The sequence below is a fragment of the Diabrotica undecimpunctata genome, chromosome 7 (assembly GCF_040954645.1).
Source record: "Diabrotica undecimpunctata isolate CICGRU chromosome 7, icDiaUnde3, whole genome shotgun sequence".
NCBI classification, from domain to species: domain Eukaryota; kingdom Metazoa; phylum Arthropoda; class Insecta; order Coleoptera; family Chrysomelidae; genus Diabrotica; species Diabrotica undecimpunctata.
This window is the reverse complement of record NC_092809.1, coordinates 124,030,822-124,052,221: the sequence shown is the minus strand read 5'-3', so window position 1 is coordinate 124,052,221 and position 21,400 is coordinate 124,030,822. Positions and strand designations below refer to the sequence as shown.

The 21,400-nt window shown below is 33.8% G+C and overlaps 1 protein-coding gene across 2 annotated transcripts in view; it reads right to left on the bottom strand.

Annotated features, from left to right (window-relative positions):
* Positions 1-21,400, bottom strand: part of LOC140445775 (netrin-1-like) — an 879,901-nt gene that overhangs the window by 64,381 nt on the left and 794,120 nt on the right. For both annotated transcript variants that reach the window (XM_072538112.1, XM_072538113.1), the window contains one exon: positions 3,093-3,161. In XM_072538112.1, the coding sequence (XP_072394213.1) occupies positions 3,093-3,161 (69 nt within the window). The remainder of the gene's footprint in view (positions 1-3,092; positions 3,162-21,400) is intronic.

Below are 21,400 nucleotides of genomic sequence, written 5' to 3'. Positions count from 1 at the left end.
AACGATCAAACATATTACAGAAATAGTGCAAAATGTAAAGGATAAACACTTAAAGACAGATAGATTAATGAAGAAAAAATCATGAATGACAGATGAGATCCTGAAACTAATAGACGAGAGAAGAGAAGCAAAATGACCCAGACAAATATTAAACCATAAATATATTAATAAGAACGAAAATTAGAGAAGCGATAGAAAAAGAAGCAAGGGAAAGATGCGAAGAAATTGAGACTCTGCAGTTAAAGTAAGATAGTCACAATGTACATAGGAAAGTTAAAGAACTCAAAGGGGGACTACGACGAAGGCAGAAAGGAAATATAACTGATTCTGACGGAAACATCATCTTGGACAAACAGAGTAAAATAAGAACGTGGAAAGAATATCTAGTAAAACTATTTGAAGACCAAAGAGAAAAGAGATAACACCTTTGAGCTAGAAGAAGAGGTAAATGATGTTAGAAGAATATTACAGCAGGAAGTTTACTCCGTAATAACACAGTTAAAGGATGGCAAAGCGGCAGGCCCTGATAATATACAAGTAGAAATACTCAAACTAATGGACAACGAATCAATAGCAATAATTGCAAAGATATTCAACAACATATACAACTCTGGAAAAATAACAACAGAATGGCTAAAATCTTAATTTATTGCACTTCCAAAAAAAGCAGGAGCCAAAAAATGCGAAGATTACCGTACTATAAGCCTCATGAGTCATCTCCTAAAATTTTTCCAAAAGATAATTCATAAGAGAATCTACAAGCCGTGTGAAAGTCAAATTTACCCCAACCAGTTCGGGTTCACAAATGCTGTTGGTACTAGAGAGGCTTTGTTCTCAGTACAAGTCTTATTCCAGAGATGCAGAGACGTCAACTGCGACGTATACGCATGTCTGTTTGATTACGAGAAAGCGTTTAATCGAGTACAGCACGTCAAGTGTATCAAATGATGCAAATACTAAAAGAAACAGGAATTAACAACCAAGATCTGAAAATAATTAGAAGTCTCTACCGGAATCAGACAGCAAATCTCAGAGTTGAAGGTGAACTTGAGGTTGATTATGTAAAAATCATGCGTAGAGTGAGGCAAGGCTCTATTTTGTCTCCTCTAATCTTCAACATGTATTATGAAAGAATATTTATCGAAGCTTTGCACGAAACTGAAAAAGGTATTCTACTAAATGGTTACCGGCTAAACAACATCAAAGATGCAGATGACACCATAGTATTTGCGGACAACTTAGAAGACCTACAAGTTCTTATGAACAAAATCAAGTATTACAGTCAACAATATGGACTCAACATACACGTTAAGAAGACAAAGTTTATGATAATTAGCAAGAAAAGAATAACAGAAGATCAACTCTACGTCAACCAATTTCCTGTAGAAGGAGTGACGCACTGCAACTACCTCGGCACCATAATAAATGAAGAATGGACCAACAACCAGGAGATTAGAGCACGCATCGGAAAAGCTAGATCCACCTTCAATCGGATGGGGGCCTTCTTCAAGAGTCACAACCTCTCTCTTGATACAAAAGTAATAATGTTGCGATGCTACGTCTTCTCTGTCCTTTTTTATGGTGTTGAATCGTGGACCTTAAACGAAGATATGTGCAGAAAACTGAAAGCCTTTGATATGTGGCTATATCGGAGAATGCTTAAGATCCCGTAGACTGACCTAGTCACAAATGTGGAGGTCCTCAGAAGAATAAATAAGAACAGAGAGGTACTGACCACCATCAAATCCCGAAAGGTACAGTTCTTCGGACATACTATGCGAAATGAATCCAGATATGCTCTCCTTCAAGCCATCCTGCAAGGAAAAATATTTGGAAAACGAGGTCCAGGAAGAAGAAGAATAAGATAGAGATTGCTATGATGATCGCCAACATTCGTAACGGATAGGCACATTAAGAAGAAAAAGAATCCGGTGTGTTATGCTGTCTTCTTCATTCCAGTGATTATGCATTTGTTGCCCGAGCTGGCATCAAATTTTGCTCTACCTTTTTCTTTAAACCTCCTACAATTCTTTCTCCTTTTACGTTGTAATTAAATATTTGTTTAGTTAGTCGATTTTCGTTTATTATATTTATATATTGTAGGGTTTTCATTTTTCGTTTCTATTGCATCTAATTACGCCGTATTTTCAGTTCCCCCATAATTAGTTTCGTCTGTGTTTGGTCTAATAAAAAAGTACGTAGTACTTCTGCCGTATAACCAATTGTGTATTATAAACGCAGACGCACTTACTTTCTCGAAATATCTATTACAAATGTTTATATTAACATTTAGTTTTAAGTTGTCAAATTTCAAGATTTGAGGCATATTAATTTTGGTGTACGATGGCAGCAGATGATAAGTAATTAGTCTCTTAAATACAGTTTTATAGCAATAATTCGCATTTGCAATAAGTTCTTTTATTTTGTCTCTCTTTGTTTGATCACGAAAATATAGAACGATTTATCTCTCTAGAGTTCCATTGCTGTACTGCTGTCTGCAGCCGTTCTCATTATCATGTCATCACCTCTTTTGTTATATTGCTTTATTTGGTTCTACCAGATAGGATTAGATGTCGACTTGTGCTTGAAGAGTCGTGCCTATTTTTTTTTGCCTCAAGACACATGGCCTTTAAGGAGTTAAAGTTCATCGACCAGGTAATTTTGAGTTAAGTGTGACGACATTTTACGTTTAAATTTTTATGGTTTAATTAGAAATATATGTATGTATTAGGTATATTACGTGTATGATTTGGAACAAAAAGCTTTTCCGGTCGCAACATTGTGGTCCATACCAATCATTTTTTATTTTTGAAAATTTCAATTTTAATTATTCACTTTGTTCACCTAATTTTATATTGATACCCGAGTATATATTAAAAATATTAGTTAAAATCACTTTAAAAGCATTCAATGATAAAGGATTGTGCTAAATACAAATACTACTTATTGTTTATATTCCTAAATGTAGAGTATCATTTATTTAATTGAACAGATTTGACGAAAAAATAGATAATCTGAATCAGTACTAGCAAAAAAAATCTAATGTATACTTTTTTTTTACTCTACACTATTATTTATTATATATACATTACCATAATCCCTTTTGCAATATTTGTTCATGTTTAGCCTCCTTGTAGCAGCTTTGCATTTTCCGCATTGATCTGAAAAACACAAAATTATGAAATTAATAAAAATACTTTAATAACTAATAAAAATATAATCCACAAGGAAAATAATTCCTGTAGCTGGCTGTATACCACGTATAACAAAAGAGGTTAGTCTTTGTATGTGGGTATATTTTATTTTATAAAAACCCTTAAAAGGGCAACATTACAAGCACGAACGTTTTCGGAACAACTGTTCCATCATCAGGTTAAAATACAGGTTACCATGCCTGAGCCACCAAAATATTTGGGTAAAAACCCTTTAAAATGAAAAATGTTACCAAAGATTGTACATGATGTTGATAATATTATATGATGTTTAATATTTTAATTAGATTTTACTTCAGGTAACATACACCCATGCTTAAGTGAGTTCCAGTGTCCGGAGAGTAAACCTCTTCAAACGGACTACGGCTGGCAAATTTTAAAATTATATAAAAATATAATTTTAAAATGATAATTAATAACGCGTTATACTTCCACCCGACTTCCAGTGTGCTTTCTCTATAGTTAGGGTAAAATTCTCTCGCCTTCCTGTGATTGTGGCTCTCTGAGAGAGACCATCAAGTACATAGTATAAGAGTGTCTACGAAGAGCATATACATGCGACCCTAAAGACTTCTTAATGGCAACCGAAAAGTCAATAGAATATACAAAAAATTTGAATCTCAAACATCTGTTTGAATCTCAAATAATTTGTATAAGGTATGAATTTAAATTTTATTAACTGTGATGCGATGAAAGCTATACGCTTAGTAAAAATAAATGTGCTTCATAGCCAGAGTCTTCTTCTTTTACAATTTTATGGTTTAGTCTAGAACTTGTTAAATCGTCAAGGTATCATTGTCTTGCTATATTTTGTTGATCATCTAACTTTAAGTGTAAACCTGCTCTTGGTATTTTTTCGACTAGTATATCTGTAAATGTTTTTTAATGCGGTAAGGTCTTTTGGTATTTAATCCTACTGACCACGCCTATTCACCGAAAGACATAATAAAGCAAGACTGCAATGGTTCCAAGAACGGTACAACGAAAAGAGGCGAAAATATTATAGATTTAAGGCTGATTTATAAACTTTACGTTGTCGTTGGCGCTGGCGTTCGCCGTTGACCTTGGCGCTGGCTATCATATACTGCATTTATAAACTTTCGGTTGGCGTTGGCGTTAAAAATCATTTTTAACCTTACATTTTTGATTTGGTATTATTAATTTTTGCTTGAAAATGAATACAATGGAAAATGAAAATGCTCGGCCTTCGTTAGGTGCGGTGGTACTTATAAACGATACTTTGTATTCGAGCAGCACTGAGCCTTCGAAATAAAAGACAACGTCAATACAAACGGAGGCCCATTAACCAGAACAGAAAGACAAGAGGTAATTTTAATTATTATGCAAATATAAAAAACCGGGATACATAGCAGTTTTTTAAATATACCAGGATGCAGGTTCCAATTACTGCAAATGGTAAAACCAAAAATAAATGTAAACTATCGCTCTGATGGAATTTCTAATATATAGGGAATATTAATTAAATTATCTAAACTATTTCATTTTATAAACACGTGAAAATACAAACATAAACAAATAATTTAGTCAGAAAAGTTTTTGACCGAAGAGGTCCGATCGGATAACGAAGAAGAGGAAGACCGAGACTTAGATACCAAGACAACCTAGAAAATGATTTGAAGTCTATCGGAATTAGAGCATGGAGAAGAGTTGTCAGAGACAGGGGCGAATGGAGGATTGTTCTGAAGAAGGCTTTGGCTCATAAAGAGCTGTAACGCCACTGATGATAATGATGATGAAACAAATAATTTAGTTTGATTTGTTTTGTACTTTCTCGGTATCGCTATTGGCTGCGATGACAAAGATACAGTTTTTTTTATGTTCTGTGATCGTGACCACAACCACAGAAGGGTTGGTGTATTCTGTGCTACAACGGCCAACGGCAAAAGATAAAGTTGGTTCATCTTGAACGGAACCGAACGCCAACGCCAACGGCGAACGATGTTTATAAATAAACATACGAATTTCCCATTTGACCATATTGTAACGCGAACGCCAGCGCCAACGCCAACGTTAAGTTTATAAATCAGCCTTAAGCATCTGAGCAATGTAATGAAATTGGGGATACCGTATACATCGAATTCAAAGCAAATTGTATCCAGATATAATCCTAAAAACATCTACTAATTTTCTAATAAAGAAAAGCTGAAAAAGGGATGAGTGAGGGAAAGATTCTGCCCGATAAGTCATCCATAACATATAAGGCCAACATTGAGATAATGGGAGTCACTTCAATGGGAGTGCCAAAAGTTTGTTTGTAAATTTGATTGTCAAAAGAAACATAGTTGTTGTCAACCACGAAAGAGATGTTTATGCTTTCTCAAATGTCACAATAACATCGATTCTCAGATTATTTATTCTTCTTCTTCCTCTTTATAATCATTTCTGCTTATTCATTGGCGGATTAATAACTTTATGGACTGTCTATGTCTCTCTTTTTTTGCGCGGTCGTCCGTTACTTCTTTTGCCGATTGGGGACTTATCCCTTGCTATTTTGATGACACGGGTCTCGTTCATTCCTCTGTGGTTATCCTCCATGTGGTTATTCAATTTTTTTTCCATGTTAGTGTTCATTCGTTTATACACTGTACGTTACATTTTCTTCTAATGTATTCACTTCTCTTTCGATGTCTTCATTGAGTGTTTATGTGTCTGTTTCGCTTTATAGTTTTATTAAGGGATCCTGCCAGTCTATTTTCTTTTTGTACTTGATCTCTTACTTCTTTGTCCAGGTCTCCATAGCTAGGCAGTGTACCTCCAAGGTATTTAATTTCCATTACGTGTTCAATACTTTTTTCTTCTTCTTTTTGTGTAAATATGATTCTGTCTGTTTTTCAATGTGCCAGTCATCCAGTCCAGTAAGTTGTCGTTCCATCATTTTCGTGGTCTCCCTACTGATCGTCTTGCTATTGGGGAACCGTCTTTTGCCGTCTTAACTATGTTCAACACTGATGACATCAATTTCCATTTTATATCTGGTTGGTTCTTTGGTGATTGCCATATTTTAGTGTTCTGAGATGAGGTTGTCATATTAAATTCTTTTGCTCTTATGTTAAATCTGAGAACCAGTCTTTGCAGACTATCTTCATCTTGGGCTATCAATGATGCACCGTCTGTGTAACAGAGTATTTTTACTTCTTTGTTTCCCATTCTGTATCCTCTTCCTTTGTTAATGCTTTTGATGATTTCATCCATATATTAAATTAAAGAGCACAGGGCTCGACGAGTATGTCTTATTCCGCTGCCTATTTCTATAGGTTCTGTAAGTTGTCCATCGATTCTGACTTCCATTTTGTTATTTTGGTAGATGTTGTCAATAGTTAAAAATGTTAACTCAAAGACCAAGATTAAGTCGCTAAAGTAGAAAACCGTAAAAAAAAGAAAATACTTCCAAGAAGGTTAAAAACAGTGACAGTAGTGAAGATGAGGAATGCTTCTATTGCAACACTAGATATTCTTCAGACAAAAAAGAAGAAGGCTGGATATAATGCTGCAATTGTAAAAAATGGGGACATGAGGCTTGTGCAGGAGCTGACAGCGATGATGATGTATTTATTTGCGAATATTGCAGATATGATTAAGTTAAGAAAAATGTTCGGTATTATTATTCCTATTAATACTGGGTTTTTTGGGTTTAACCCATCGTTATTTCTTATTTAGTTAATTGCTCTATTTCGTTCCTCTTGAATTTTTGAGTTTAAGTTGTTGTATTTTGCATAAAAATAAAAAAAAATAAACTTAAAAAAAAAGAAAAATTTAATTAAAATAACATAGAAAAATCCTTTCTCATTTTACCCCCACGGTGTATCCCGTTTTACTCACACAGTGGGGGTAAAATGGGAAATTGTATTGGTGTTAAATTTTTGCATATAACTTTTTTATACATTTATAAAAAAAACTTTTTTTGTGCTTTTGATACAAAAATAATGAGTTTTCACTGTGCCAAAATATGAGCCAAAAAAACTCCAATACATAGTTTCGGTGTTATGCAGTCTCAAACGTTAAGTATCCCATTTTACCTTACTTTTCCCTATATGTATAAATGAATATACACGTGCGATATATGAATATCATATGGCTAATTTTTTTCTATTTGGCGCCATCTAATAAAATGGTTATTTTTCGACGATTTGTAATATATTAAGCATCTGGAAAACATAAATCAAGCCTTCTAATTCACTGACAGGTATTAATACATTTTATAGGTAAAAAATGATTTTGGTATATTTTGTTTGTACTATAAACGGCGCTTTCTCGTCAAAATATTGATAAACCTCCGCAAGCAAACCCATCTGCGTGTATATTTTGTTGGAAGGCTTAATAACTACAAATAAACATATCGAATAAAGCAAGCTCATTTTCAGAACTTTTGATCTAAAATACCTTCGGCTTAATCTGATTAAATTTAAGCCGTAGGATATCACTTTGATGTATTAGTGCCTTCATTATGGGGACAAATAAACACGTGAAAAACGCTAAACAGAGAGAACAGACAGATGTTGCAAGTAACAAATCGGCATTGTAAATAAATTCCAAACGTACACTGTTTAGTTCTTTTTCTTTTTTCGTGGATAATGATGTACGGTTTTATTTTTAGAAATCTTTCTAAAAGGTTTCTTTATTGAATAACCTGATACGATTTACATTTTAATGAAACGAAAATAAAATAAAATTGTTTAAAAGATATTGAAAAAAAAGAATACAATAATAAAAATATTGACTGATGCAGATTGTGATAAAATTGAGAGAAAACTAGCTACATTTTAAATTAATGACTAAAAGAAGAATATTTGCTAAAAAGTAGAAAACAAAAATGGGAGAATTCACAAAAATGAATTATTCTTCTTTTTTTTTGCGTGAATCTTTGTTTTTCAGCGTCGGACGGTTCTCCAGATCTGCACTCATTGATTTTATTTTTCCAACATTTTTTTTTTATTTTAAATGCATATTTTTTACAATCTACTCATAAACAGTACATTGGGTAATTAGTAAATGTGATGACGATATTGACTTGATTCGGGTACCGTCCAGGGACAATTCTACATTTTCACCTATGTAACCAGGTCTTCTAGCCAAGTCCTCTTCAGTCTTCGTTCCTCCACTGGTGGCTGATATAATTCACTGACAATTTGGCTGTGGTGCGTTGAACTTAGAATATTGGAATTGTTGGCTTGAAGTGATTTACGGTTGGTACTCCTAGGTCATTGTATTGTATTGTACACAGCTATATCCGTGCAGTGATCAAGAAAAAGGAAGAGGAAAAAAGACAGCTGGACCAACGCTAAAGGTAAGAGTGAATGATGCTGAAAGGTGAAGCTAGGAAAGTGGGTCACACTGTATGAGTTGTAATGCGTGAGTCAGACTGTGGGAAAGGAGGAAATGCCCATCTGGGAATGATGCCGAACTAGGAGCGATGAGTGTCTTCTACGCGCTACCTGGAACGAGACAGGGAGCCTCCTTGCTGATGAATAGAGTGTGGATGTGTATAAATGGAGAATAAATGAATAAAGGTAGTGCTTCGGAAGTGATGCCGACCTTACAGCGGCCTTCCGGATCGCTGGATGACAGAGGAGGGTCTGGTTTAGCAGGTAGGCGGCGTCCTGGACTGAGATGTCTTTTGAAGATTCCAGACCCCCCCCCCCTCTATAAAGACGAAAAAAAAAGGTCATTGTGTATGGTTGCATTGTTGCATTGCAGTGGAACATACGCAGTGTTCTTGATTGGAAGGTCTGCAAAACTTTTGTGTTTGAAGTCTTGCTACAGCCCCAGAGTTCTACGCCGTAAGGCCATATTGGTTTTAGTATGACTTTGTAAAGTGGTATTTTGTTCTCCAATGACAGTTGTGACTTGTTGCCAAGTAACCAATTCATGTGTTTTAATTTTATATTAAGCTGAGTTTTTTTGGTGTTAATGTGTTGCTTCCAGGTGAGCTTTCAGTCCAAATGCTGTAGCATTTATAAATTTCTTGGTATATATTGAAAACCCCCCGTATATGTATTAAAGCATCGAATAATAATTTTTCAATTCCTCTTTGTGTCGCAAGGTCGATAATAAACCATTTTAAATTTGTTTATATATTACAGATTGGTATTTATTTGGTATTTTCTTTTGATCGAAGCCGCTTAATATTCTGCGTTTCAAATAAACTTACATTTAAATCGCTGAGAAGGTTTTGCCGGAAAGATAATTGCGACACTCTCGCTGAGGCCGTAGTCAGGGGCAGTGCTTCAGCGTTTGTCCAAATTTTACGTCAAATTTGTAATGTTTTCTTGTTTTTCATCCCTTTTCATAGAAAATATGTAGTGTATTGTGGCAGTTGATAGTTCAGTTACAGTAAAAGTGAGGTTTGAATTTTTGGTCAAAATGAACAGGCGTGTTTAATTTGGTCGGAAAATACCGGCAAATTTGTTGAAAATAGTGAATTATACTCTATGTATTATGTCAGTTTTGAAAGAGTAATCACTGTTTCTATATTTCTAAGTATCTAAGAGATTTAGATAGATATATAGCTGACGGTCAATGCTTGTTTCACACCTTGAAATTTTTGTAGGCTTAATAGTGTGTAGAAACGATTACGACTACTGCCATTTATTTTCCCACACACTTAGCACTTTTTGTTTAACGAAACACTTAAAATCGACACTTTTCTCACTAATACCGACAACGCATTTGGAATTGCTTTACGTTCATGATGATCAGCTTTTTCGTTGCCTTGCAAACCAGTATTAGATGAAATCCAAATAAAACTAACTTGCTGTTTTGCTCCGTTTACAAGATGTAACTGTTCTTGTACTATATAGCCTTTAGATTTTATTCCAAGAGATCCCCATATTGGATTATAACAATACAAAACGACTACAATTATTCTTAGAGTTAGCAATGGTTAAACATTGGCGCCCCACGTTGGGTGCCAATGAGTAACCATTGACCGACCCATCACAAATGGTGGGTGCCAATGGACAACAATTTAAATGCCTCCGAAAGTTAGGAGCCAATGTGTAACCTTCAAGGTCTAGGTTTTCACAAATTTTAATAAAACTCACAACTTTCTTTGGGAGCCAATTGGTAGGCCTCATTAACCTCAGTCTCTCAGGTGCACGAACATCTTACAAGCTAAGATATTAACTATTCATATTTATTGTACAAAAATAAATATACAAATTGAGAATTTTATTATTAAATTAAAATCGAACAAAATAAATCTTGCCTATAAGCTTTACATAAGGATTTTTAAATGATACTTAAGTATGGCGTACAGACAGTATGGACAGAAAAAAGTATCAAGTTTAAGGAAGAAATAAAAAGATCGAAAACTTGGTACAGACAGAAAAGTAAAAAAAATGACAGGTAGAGACAAAAAGAGACAACAATATTAAAAAATGATAATAACGAAATAATTATGGGTACAAAAGACAAACTAGAGAGATGGAAAAAATACGTACAAACTATTTTTGACGACGATAGACCTTGTTCTCCACCATCCAAAGATAATCGAATAAATGAAAAAGGTCCAAAAATAACCAAAGAAGAAGTGATCCACGCAGTAAAATCTCAGATAGATGGAAAAGCCACCGGTCCAGACAATATCAATGTCGAAATACTAAAACTAATTGCAGATAACGAAAGTAAAAGCCTAGATTTAATAACAGCACTATTCAATAGGATATATGACACAGGTAAAATCCCAACAGACTGGCTAAAGTCAACATTAGTAGCATTACCAAAAAAAATCGAATTCTTCACAATGCGATGATTATCGAATATTAAGCTTGATGTCTCATGTCCTTAAAACTTTTCTCAGAATTATGCATACACGAATTTACAAGAAGTGCTAGTTCCAGATGATTGACACTCAATACGGATTTCGAATCGGATTGGGAACACGAGAGGCTCTTTTTGCTTTAAACGTATTAACGCAACGATGCAGAGACATGAATGTAAATGTATATGCATGTTTTATTGACTACCGAAAAGCATTTGACTGCGTTAACTATCAAAAGATGATGAAATTCTAAGAACAACTGGAGTTGACGAACAAGACTTGCGAATTATCTCAGAACTATACTGGCACCAAACGGCAACAATTGAAATAGAGCACAAAACATCCGAACATATGCAAATCCAACGAGGAGTTAGACAGGGTTACGTCTTATCACCGCTACTGTTTAATTTGCATTCGGAGTCTATATTCAGAGAAGCATTAGGCGAGATCCAAGGCGGATTTAAGATTAACAGAATCAGCATAGACAATATCAGATATGCTGATGATACCGTCTTAATAGCAAGCAACGCACAAGAACTACAAAAAAAATATAATAAATGCGGTAGTTCACCACAGCGAAATGTTCGGTTTACATCTAAACATTTTCAAAACTAAAACTTTAGTATTTTCAAAGACACCAATAAACGTACATGTGTATGCCAAGGGTCAAATAATAGAACAGATAAATTCCATAAAATATTTGGGAGCAAATATCAAGTCAGTCTAATCCAAAAAAAGAAATCCTATCAAGAATCGAACAAGCAAGGAAAGCATTCATGAGCATGAAAACCTTTTTTACAAGATCAGACCTTAATCTGTAGCTTAGAATCCGAATGATCAGATGTTACGTTTTTTCTGTCTTACTGTATGGCTATGAAAGTTGGACAATGGACTCTGAAATAGAAAAAAGAATAGATGCCTTTGAGATGTATGTATACAGACGAATGTTGAGAATTCCATGGGTACAAAGAGTTACTAATGTTGAGGTACTTCGTCGCATGTGTAAACAAAAAGAATTACTAAGAATAATCAAAGACAGAAAATAATACTTGGGTCATGTGTTGAGAGGCGAAAGATACGAATTACTTTAAGTTATACTGGAAGAAAAAGTACAGGGCAAAAGATCAGTAGGAAGACGCCAGAACTCGTGACTGAAAGACCTGAGGAGATGGTTCGACCGCTCATCCGCAGAAATCTTTCGCGCAGCAGTTTCCAAAACTACAATTGCCATTTGGATCGCCAACCTTCGAAAGGAGACGGCGCCATGAGAAGAAGATGTATGGCTTTAGATGTTGTCTTCAAGTAGCTGAACAGTATTGCAGTACAATGTAGTGGTGAGATGTGGATGTACTTGAATGTACTAGTTGAATCTCGATACCTTGAGGTAGCCATTAGATTCTAAATATTAGCTGCAGTTATTTCTGTATGGTGGACCATGTACTGCGGAATTATCCACATAAAAAGATGGACAAAAATTAGGCAAAAAAAACTGGAAAAAGTTACCTTGTGTTAGCACACTGTATATGTTTTAAAATTATACCGTTTTGTGATACTGGCGATCATCATTGCCCAGTTTACTCTGTCTGCAGCCGTTCTGAAGTAGTATTGTGGTTTTTCCACTCCACTGCTTTAAATTTTTTATCCACGACGTGCGTTGTCTCCCCGGTCCTCTTTTTCCTTCCACTTTCCCTTGTATAACCAATCTCATCAAATCATATTTTTCATTTCTTTGTATGAGACCAAAGCAGCTCATTTTTCTTTCCTTTATAGTGTTGAGTATTTAATTTTTTATCTTTCAGAAGGAAAACGAGGACCAGGAAGGCGAAGGATTTCCTGACTGAAAAATCTACGTACGTGGTTCAACATAACAACCACAAATCTTTTCAGAGCAGCAGTGTGCAAAGTTCAGATTGCCATGATGGTCGCCAACATCCGAAACGGATAGGAACTACACGAAGAAGATATAACTGTCTTATCAGTATCACATATTCGAGACGGTTGAATATTGTCAGGGCCAGCGGCCCTCCTTGCTTAAATCATTTGATTATTGAAAAGTTCTCAGTGATCTCATTTTATTAGTCGGATATATCTTTGGAGAATCTTAAAGCTATGCAATATTTTTGATATAAATTGTGTCTATTAATTGAGTTGTAGCCTTTTTGAAATCTATTAATGTGTTGTGGACGCCAGTGTCGTATTCTCACCATTTGTTTAGAATTTGTTTCACTGTCAATAACTGATCAGTTGTACAGCTTTCTTATCGGAAACCGGTTTGACATTTCCCGATAATATTTTCATTTAATTGTTGGAGTTCTTTGTTGAGTATGTATGCAAAACAGCTTTTTTGTAACAGTTAATCTCTTTTTTTTTTAACTCTCTGTTCGAAGAAATAAAGTCTATCAAATATCGTCAAAAGTATTTTTGTATTGTTTTTTTTTTAATTATTCATAATACGTATTTCATTTGTGATACAGCAATTATTTTTTCATTCTATACGGTATTCTGCATATATACAATGAGTATTTCTTATTTTATTAAAAAACTCTATTTAAAAATTCTAAATAACTGAATACATAATAATTATTTTTATGCATGTACAGGCACAAACAATTCTCTAAGCTGCGTTTCTAATGTACCAAACAATACAAGAATCCAATAAATTCTTGCTTCTTCACTGGTTATAGTTCGCCCCGAGATTAAAATTGTTCAAAGTTGGGGTCCCGAAACGTGGACTAATTTAAGTTTTCCAATTTAAAGCTCGCAGCATACAAGGGGATTACCGTTTTGTGGAGGTTTTCTATTGATATCTTGGCAATGTGTATTTAAACAAAATCTCAATATAAAAGAAAATGTAAATAAAATGAAATGAAAACATGTGGAACGTGCTAAAAAATCCGTAATAAAGTAATGTAGTCAAATTACCAAGATAATCACACAAGAATAGGAGAAACACTTTTATTAATATTAGCTTTTGAAAACTATCAAGAAGGACAAAAAGAACAATGCGAAAATATAGACATTACTGTACAAAATAAGATATTGGGGTTAAAAAAATTTATATTAACACATTCGCTGCTCCTTGTCGGCAAATGGCGTTTTGCGTGCGAGAAACAGGTGCCACTGTCACCAAAAGGCGTTTTGCCTTACTTCAGCGAGGAGCCACTGCGCCTTCTGGCGTTCACAAATTGTGAAAATAAATAGGTTCTTTTGTCAGTCAGCTCTACGCATAATTACTTCTTGTTTTTCAGGCATCTAGATAAACGTTCGATTCATATATTTCTGACTCTGTTTATTTATCTGAAGTCTTTCATTTCCTATTTAAATATTTTTCCTATTATTATTATCACGATTTAGCCATACGGCTCACACTCTGTTTAATGTTACAATTGACTGATCCCAGATACCTACGGTATCAAAAGGATTGAGCTCTGGTGGGACTCTTTCCCTGTTATTGATCCCTAGGTGACTTGGTACGCTGGAGTATCTCCCAAAAATTTTAGTACACATCTGGACGTTGAGAGTATTATAGTTTTCTGCATGGTCTTGTAGAGATGTTCATTCAGACCTAGCTTTTTATGTTTTCTAAGAGCTTCTTCGGAATGACTCCAATAGTAGAGAGAATAATAGGTATTGTTTGGGACTTTCCATTCTCCACTGTCTTCATATTTGAATTTCCAGATCCCCGTACTTGGCGATCTTTTCGTTATGTTTAGCACGAAGATTATTGTTGTTGGGTATCGCCACATCAACTAGTGCTGTTTGTCTCTTATTCATCAAGTCATTTTTATATATTAAGTTTATTAACGGGTATGAGATCTGGTCTATTATGTGCTACTGTATGATCTGTGAGCACAGTACGGTCCCAGTATAGCTTGTAGTTGTCATTCTTAATTATACTTTTAGGAACGTATTGATAATATGGGAGATGCTTTGTTTGGAGAAGTCCCAGTTTGATGGCTTTCTCTTGATGAAGGATCTTTTCTACTGAGTCGTGCCCTTCCTTATATTCAGTTGCAGCAAATGCCTGGCAGCCCCCGGTAAGATGTTGGATGGTTTCTTGTGCTTGACATCCATATCGGCATTTGTCATTTTGGACATGAGGGTCTTTGACGATATATTTCAGGTAATTTTTGGTTGGTATAGCCTGATCCTTAATGGCGAGTAATGAACCTTCTGTTTCAGGGAGCATCTTTCCTGATGTCAGCCAATAGTTCGACTCTATATTGTCGACATGGTCTTGACTGACCTGCCTGACATGCTGTTTACATGAACAATTTCTACAATTCTTATCCATAAAATGAAACCAGAGCCGATAGTCAAAATACACACATCTTGTACAAAAAATAATCCGGAAAACGAATAAGCTTATATGACTTTTGTATGTCGGTCATTAGAGATATGTTGACTTCAGAACTAACTGGAGAGCCGTCAATTGTAAAGCAACATATTGTAACAAAGCGTCAAAAAAGAGTGAAAAAGGAAGAGTTATGCGAAAACGATGTGCAAAATGTGCTGAGAAGGGATCACGTGTAGAAACAGTGTATGAATGTAAACTCTGTCCTAACGCTTCCCGCTTTTGTTTGGACTGTTTCATAATAGCTCGTAAGTAACAACTTGAATTTAGTTTGTAAGAATATTTATTTTTTGTGTTCAGATAAAAAGTTTTTGTCTAATTGTTAAGTTTTTTACGTTTCTTTGTGAAGGTCATTGTAAGTTCAGTTTCTTAAGATTTTTGACTCCTTTCAGCATCAGGTGGCATATAGGAATTATCAGAGTAGACAGATGTCAGTGACGCCTTTAGGTGTTTAATTTTTTTCTCCAACCTCAACCCTAAATTTTATGATTTTAAATATGATGAAGTTGAATATTACTTCAAGATAATTGAAGTAATACTAAGATGAAAGTGATATGAAGTCTTTAAATTTCGTATTGGGTTTCTACTAATGTTACTGAATATAGATGTGGCACCAACAGTGAGTAACAAATAAATAGGTGGCAGCGAATGTGTTCAGTAAAATATCTGCAGAATAATGATAATACAACGATAGCACATTTTATAAAAAAAATTAAGACAGTTAATCATATAATCTGCTTGGATAACTAAAAGGCTCAAGAGCCGCTACACGAAAGAATCGAGTTTCCACTGTTAATCTGGGAAAAACTTTGGGTTAACCTAGGGTGTTAACCGAAGGCCAACTACTTCTGCTAGAGTGTTGATCTAGTACCAGCTCCTTATCGGTCTTAGGGTGCGTTCATTACGGAGACCATGGCATGGTATCCTCGCCTAGAGCATAGCACTGACAGTGAACGCTCGCATTTAAAAAATTGCATTTATTTTACGTGGCGATGATAATATAATACCATCCTATGGACCGACCGAGGGTCGGCGCCTTGTTATAAACGCACACTTAGAGTGATGATCTGAGACAGGCTTGTTTCATTACTAAGTGTTGATTAGTAACTTCCCGCTCCTTGCCGGATCGAGTATTGATCGATCCGTCCATCTTATCCATCATTCCTTCTCTTCAGCGTGTGTGTATTAATACACCGTATTTTCGTTTCGATTTTTATGACATTAATTATATTTTATTTTTCTCAGATATTAAACAGTGGGTCATCGATCCCTACGTTGATACCGTCGTCGCTAGGATTGACAATTAAATTTTGTACATTATTTAGGATATAATTTTATTTTGTTATTTATTTATTTTCAGATAAGTTTTACTGAGTCTGCCGTCCAAAACAACTACCGTCACAAACTGAGATCTTTTCCATATTAGTCTGTGCGCAGAAGATAATTAATAGCATTTGTCTGACAATTAGCTAACTGTAAAAGTCTTGAAAGCACTCAAGAGCTACATCCAAGATGATTTTAGGATGCAAAAGAGTTGTCAATATTCTTTTTTAATAATGTACCATGCATTAAAGGTACCAGGTAGCATATGTATCATGCTATACAGATCGTCATCTCAGCACACAACAAATTTAATGATACAGTCAGTGATAAAACACAACAGGTTCTGACTGCCGTTACAGAATCAACTTCAAATGTAGGGATTAACATCAGCCCCCAAAAATCCAAATCCATGAATATACCAGAAAGACGAATATAGAGGGATTAGATCCTGGATAGTGCAAATCTAAATCTGTTGAGGAAAGTAAAGTATGAGGTTAGGAAAAACCAGCAAAAAAGAAAAGTAGAACAACTGAATATTTCACTAATGCTATAAAAAATACAAAATATAAACCGCAATCAAAAATCAACAAATATACATATATATATACATATATATATATATATATATATATATATATATATATATATATATATATATATATATTGTTATGATATGTGAATTCGATGCAAGAAAACTACAAGTTGCTCTTATTTACCGGCTAGCTTTATGAAGATAAAAATAAATTTTTTTAAGTTGATTAATTTGTAATATTGTTAAATTTAGAAATGCTTTTAATAAAATTTATTGAACGCCTGAAAATAAAAAAAAATTTGACAAACATTTATTCTACTCACCTTGTATTCTCTAAATCTGTATTTTGAATTTAAATTTTTTTTTACTTATTTGTCTTAGAACATGCAGACTCTTAACTCAAGCGAGTTCTGTGACCTGTACTGCTTGATAAAGCTATATAAAATTATATAAAGCAAAAATCACCACACAAGAAGTTTTATTTTTAATGTACTGTGCAATTATTCACAAGTGATCAATTAAATATTACACAACGATATCTTGTATAATATATAAAAAAAATTATTTAAGATTCTTCCAATAAATAAGCCAATACTTAACCGTTTAATACTAATATGAATGGATTTAGATTTATGACGTAATACAATATTGAAGTAAGTATATGAAATTAGTGTTTTGTGAAGTTGCAACAAGAAATACTTGATCTAAGATCTAATACGTGTTTGGTGTTTGTTTGTCAAAGTATTTATAACCTCACTTACTATCTTTTTAGAGCGAAAACAAAGGTTTATAATCCTTCAAATTTTTTAGTTTAACTGTTTTGTTTAATGATTTTAGTAAGCAAAAGAAACGGTGAATTATATTTGGTTAATATTACAAAAGCGATAATAAAATTTTTTTGAACTTGACTTCAAATTATTTTGTTTTTTAACACAAAGATGATTTAGAATGATATAGGCTGTTTAAAAAAAAGGTAAGATTATTTCTAAAGAAATTTCAAAACTTGCGTTTAACTTTATTAAAGTTCACTTTCGTCTTTCAGATAATCCCTTCTCTAAAAATTTTATGGAAATCTTCAATAACAAAGATTGCATCTTTCAGTGACGTCTTCTAATGGATTAGGGCCGCAAAACTATCAGAATTATCTCTCCAATGGTTGAGAAATATTTATAAGTACCCAAAATGAATTTTAAATGATCTTCAGTCAAAAATAAACACCAAACGGTCTCTTTATTCAGCGAGAATTCAAATGAGTGGAAAAACTCACCTTTCTGGTAGCTGTGGACCTCTTTATGATGACTGCTAACAATTCCCTTATCGGAAAATATACTGTTAATCTGCAGGCTTTGCTAAAATTTAATCAGAAACGATGGTTTCTTATCGGCAAGGTAATTTGAATATACTTTGTTATAATTCAGGACTTTTTTAAGGTTTTTTAAAATACTTTTGAAAAATTGTGACTGCTGAAAAATAATCAAAAATTTTCTGCCCCTTCGTAACTATTGATTTTCTATCTTTTATTTTTCATTGCTTACCAGATCTCCAAGCATTTTGACAATGTTTTTTAAGATCTGACAGGATTTTTGTATATTTTTGACATTTATGATTAAAATAAAAATATTTTAAATTTTCATAAATTGTTAAATCTTGAGAATTATATTGACTTTTGAAATGAATTGAAACAAATACTAGAGAATTTAAGCATTCTTTTGACATATAATTTCTACAACAAATGATAATTTAAATATTAAAATTTTTACTAACAAATTTGACATACACCAATTTTAACATGAATTAGTTGCTTTTATTTTGCTTTTATTTAATTTTAAAGCTATCTGAAAGCATTTTTGATATTGAATCACTGAGAATTGTCTTCAGATTACCTGTCCATTAAAAATTATATCATTCTGAACTCTTATTTATGAGATATATCCTATTTCACCTCCTAACACGTTTTATTTTCCGAGCTCTATCCATGTTAACTGTATGTTTACTAACAAATTGAAACTTCTTACTTTGTGAATAAATGACTTAAATATTTTATCTGTTTTAGGACTGTTGAAGATTCTATTGACTTGTATATATTAGAATTTGGATTATAATAAAAATTGTAATTAATTAATAAATACAAATTTATGGTTTTTATTTCCACTCGATCCGAAGTGGTTTGATATTTGCTTTTTGTATCTTTATGTTGTGGCTATATTGGCTTATTCTGTAAGTATCTCTTACATAAATAATATAATATATATATAACGAACAATAACTTAAGTTTAAATCATAATCAATTTCATGATCAACAATTGTTTTTGGTTTAATTTTTTTTTTTATATATTTTTTTTTTTTTATTGAAAAGTGTTTATCAACCAACTATAACTCAGTGGCTATAATAACTCACATATTAAAAGAATCTTATTTCTATTATGCTGAATTTGTTTATAATAAACCAACTGGTTTTAATTATAATAATAATAAAATTATTTTGAAAACATTAATTAAATCTGGTGATACAATATAGTCCTTATTGGTTTGTTACATGTCTGTGAATTCTGCTTATTTTTGCTTTTAGTTTCTTTCTTATTGTTGAATCTAGTTTCAACTATTAAATTAACAACAATAATACAATTGTTTGAGTTAAATATATATGTGGTATATTCAATATTGTCATTTTGTTTTATGTTCATACTATTCATATAAAAAAAAACTGTTTAGGAGCTTTAATTTCATAACAATATATATATATATATATATATATATATATATATATATATATATATATATATATATATATATATATATATATATATATATATATAGTGCTTTTCAGATAAAATTATCCACCTTAAATAACTTTTCAACTGAAATCGTAGGCTTCCACGGCCAGAGTCAGAATTATAGTTTATTCGTCTTCCGGGTTTGGACCGTGTCATTTGTGAGTGACCCAAAAGTGGGTTCATCTCGACGTTTCGCTACAATTGTATGTAGCTTCTTCAGGAGAACAAAAAAGGAAACAAAAGACAGGAAGATGGGTAGTTAGCAACGGTAACTCAGTTACTCAACGCAACCAGAGGCGAATACTAACTACCAAGATGGGCAATTGGTCACAGTAACTCAACTACTTAACGCAGCCAAAGGTGAAAACCAAATGCCAGGACAGGGATTCACGTCCAACAGCTCAGAACACTAACGCGTCGAGAGGCGAGGAGTGAATCCGACGATTACTCCGCTACCGCTCTATTTATAGTCGCGGTGACCTGTCGTGTCGGGACGTATCGGCACACTCCGTGGCGCGAACGTCAAGAAGCGCGCGCTGGCCAATCATGTGGCTGCATCGTGGTAGCGGGACCGGATGGTGGCTCTAGACTGAGATTCCAGATGGGAGACAAGTAGTATCCTTCCTCTCGATTGATATTATGTGGATTTTTTGGATCTCTAGAGATTCGCGGATTTTCCTGGAATAAAAGAAGGGGCTCTTAGAAATAATATGGGTTTTTTCGAACTATAAATAGAGCGGTAGCGGAGTAATCGTCGGATTCACTCCTCGCCTCTCGACGCGTTAGTGTTCTGAGCTGTTGGACGTGAATCCCTGTCCTGGCATTTGGTTTTCACCTCTGGTTGCGTTAAGTAGTTGAGTTACTGTGACCAATTGCCCATCTTGGTAGTTAGTATTCGCCTCTGGTTGCGTTGAGTAACTGAGTTACCGTTGCTAACTACCCATCTTCCTGTCTTTTGTTTCCTTTTTCCTTTTTTGTTCTCCTGAAGAAGCTACATACAATTGTAGCGAAACGTCGAGATGAACCCACTTTTGGGTCACTCACAAATGACACGGTCCAAACCCGGAAGACGAATAAACTATAACTTTTCAACTTATAATTTTTAGGAAAAGCGCAAAAACACGTCAATTAATATTTAAAGAGGGAGACATTATGTCATATTTAAACTTGCTGAAAAAAGCTCCCCTTCACCCCCCATATCAGCCCTTAATTTTTTTTAATTACTTCACCTTTTTTTATTTTATATTTGGATTCTAGTTTTTGTACTGATTTCAAAAATGTATAATATATTCGGCTTGAAGTGATTGATTTATGAGATAGACAATTTTTTTTGTTTACACTTTGCAAAATAAGAATCTATATTGTAGGTTTATACTACAAAAATATTAATTGAACAAGAGCTGCTGCTAGAGTTTTTAATGAAAC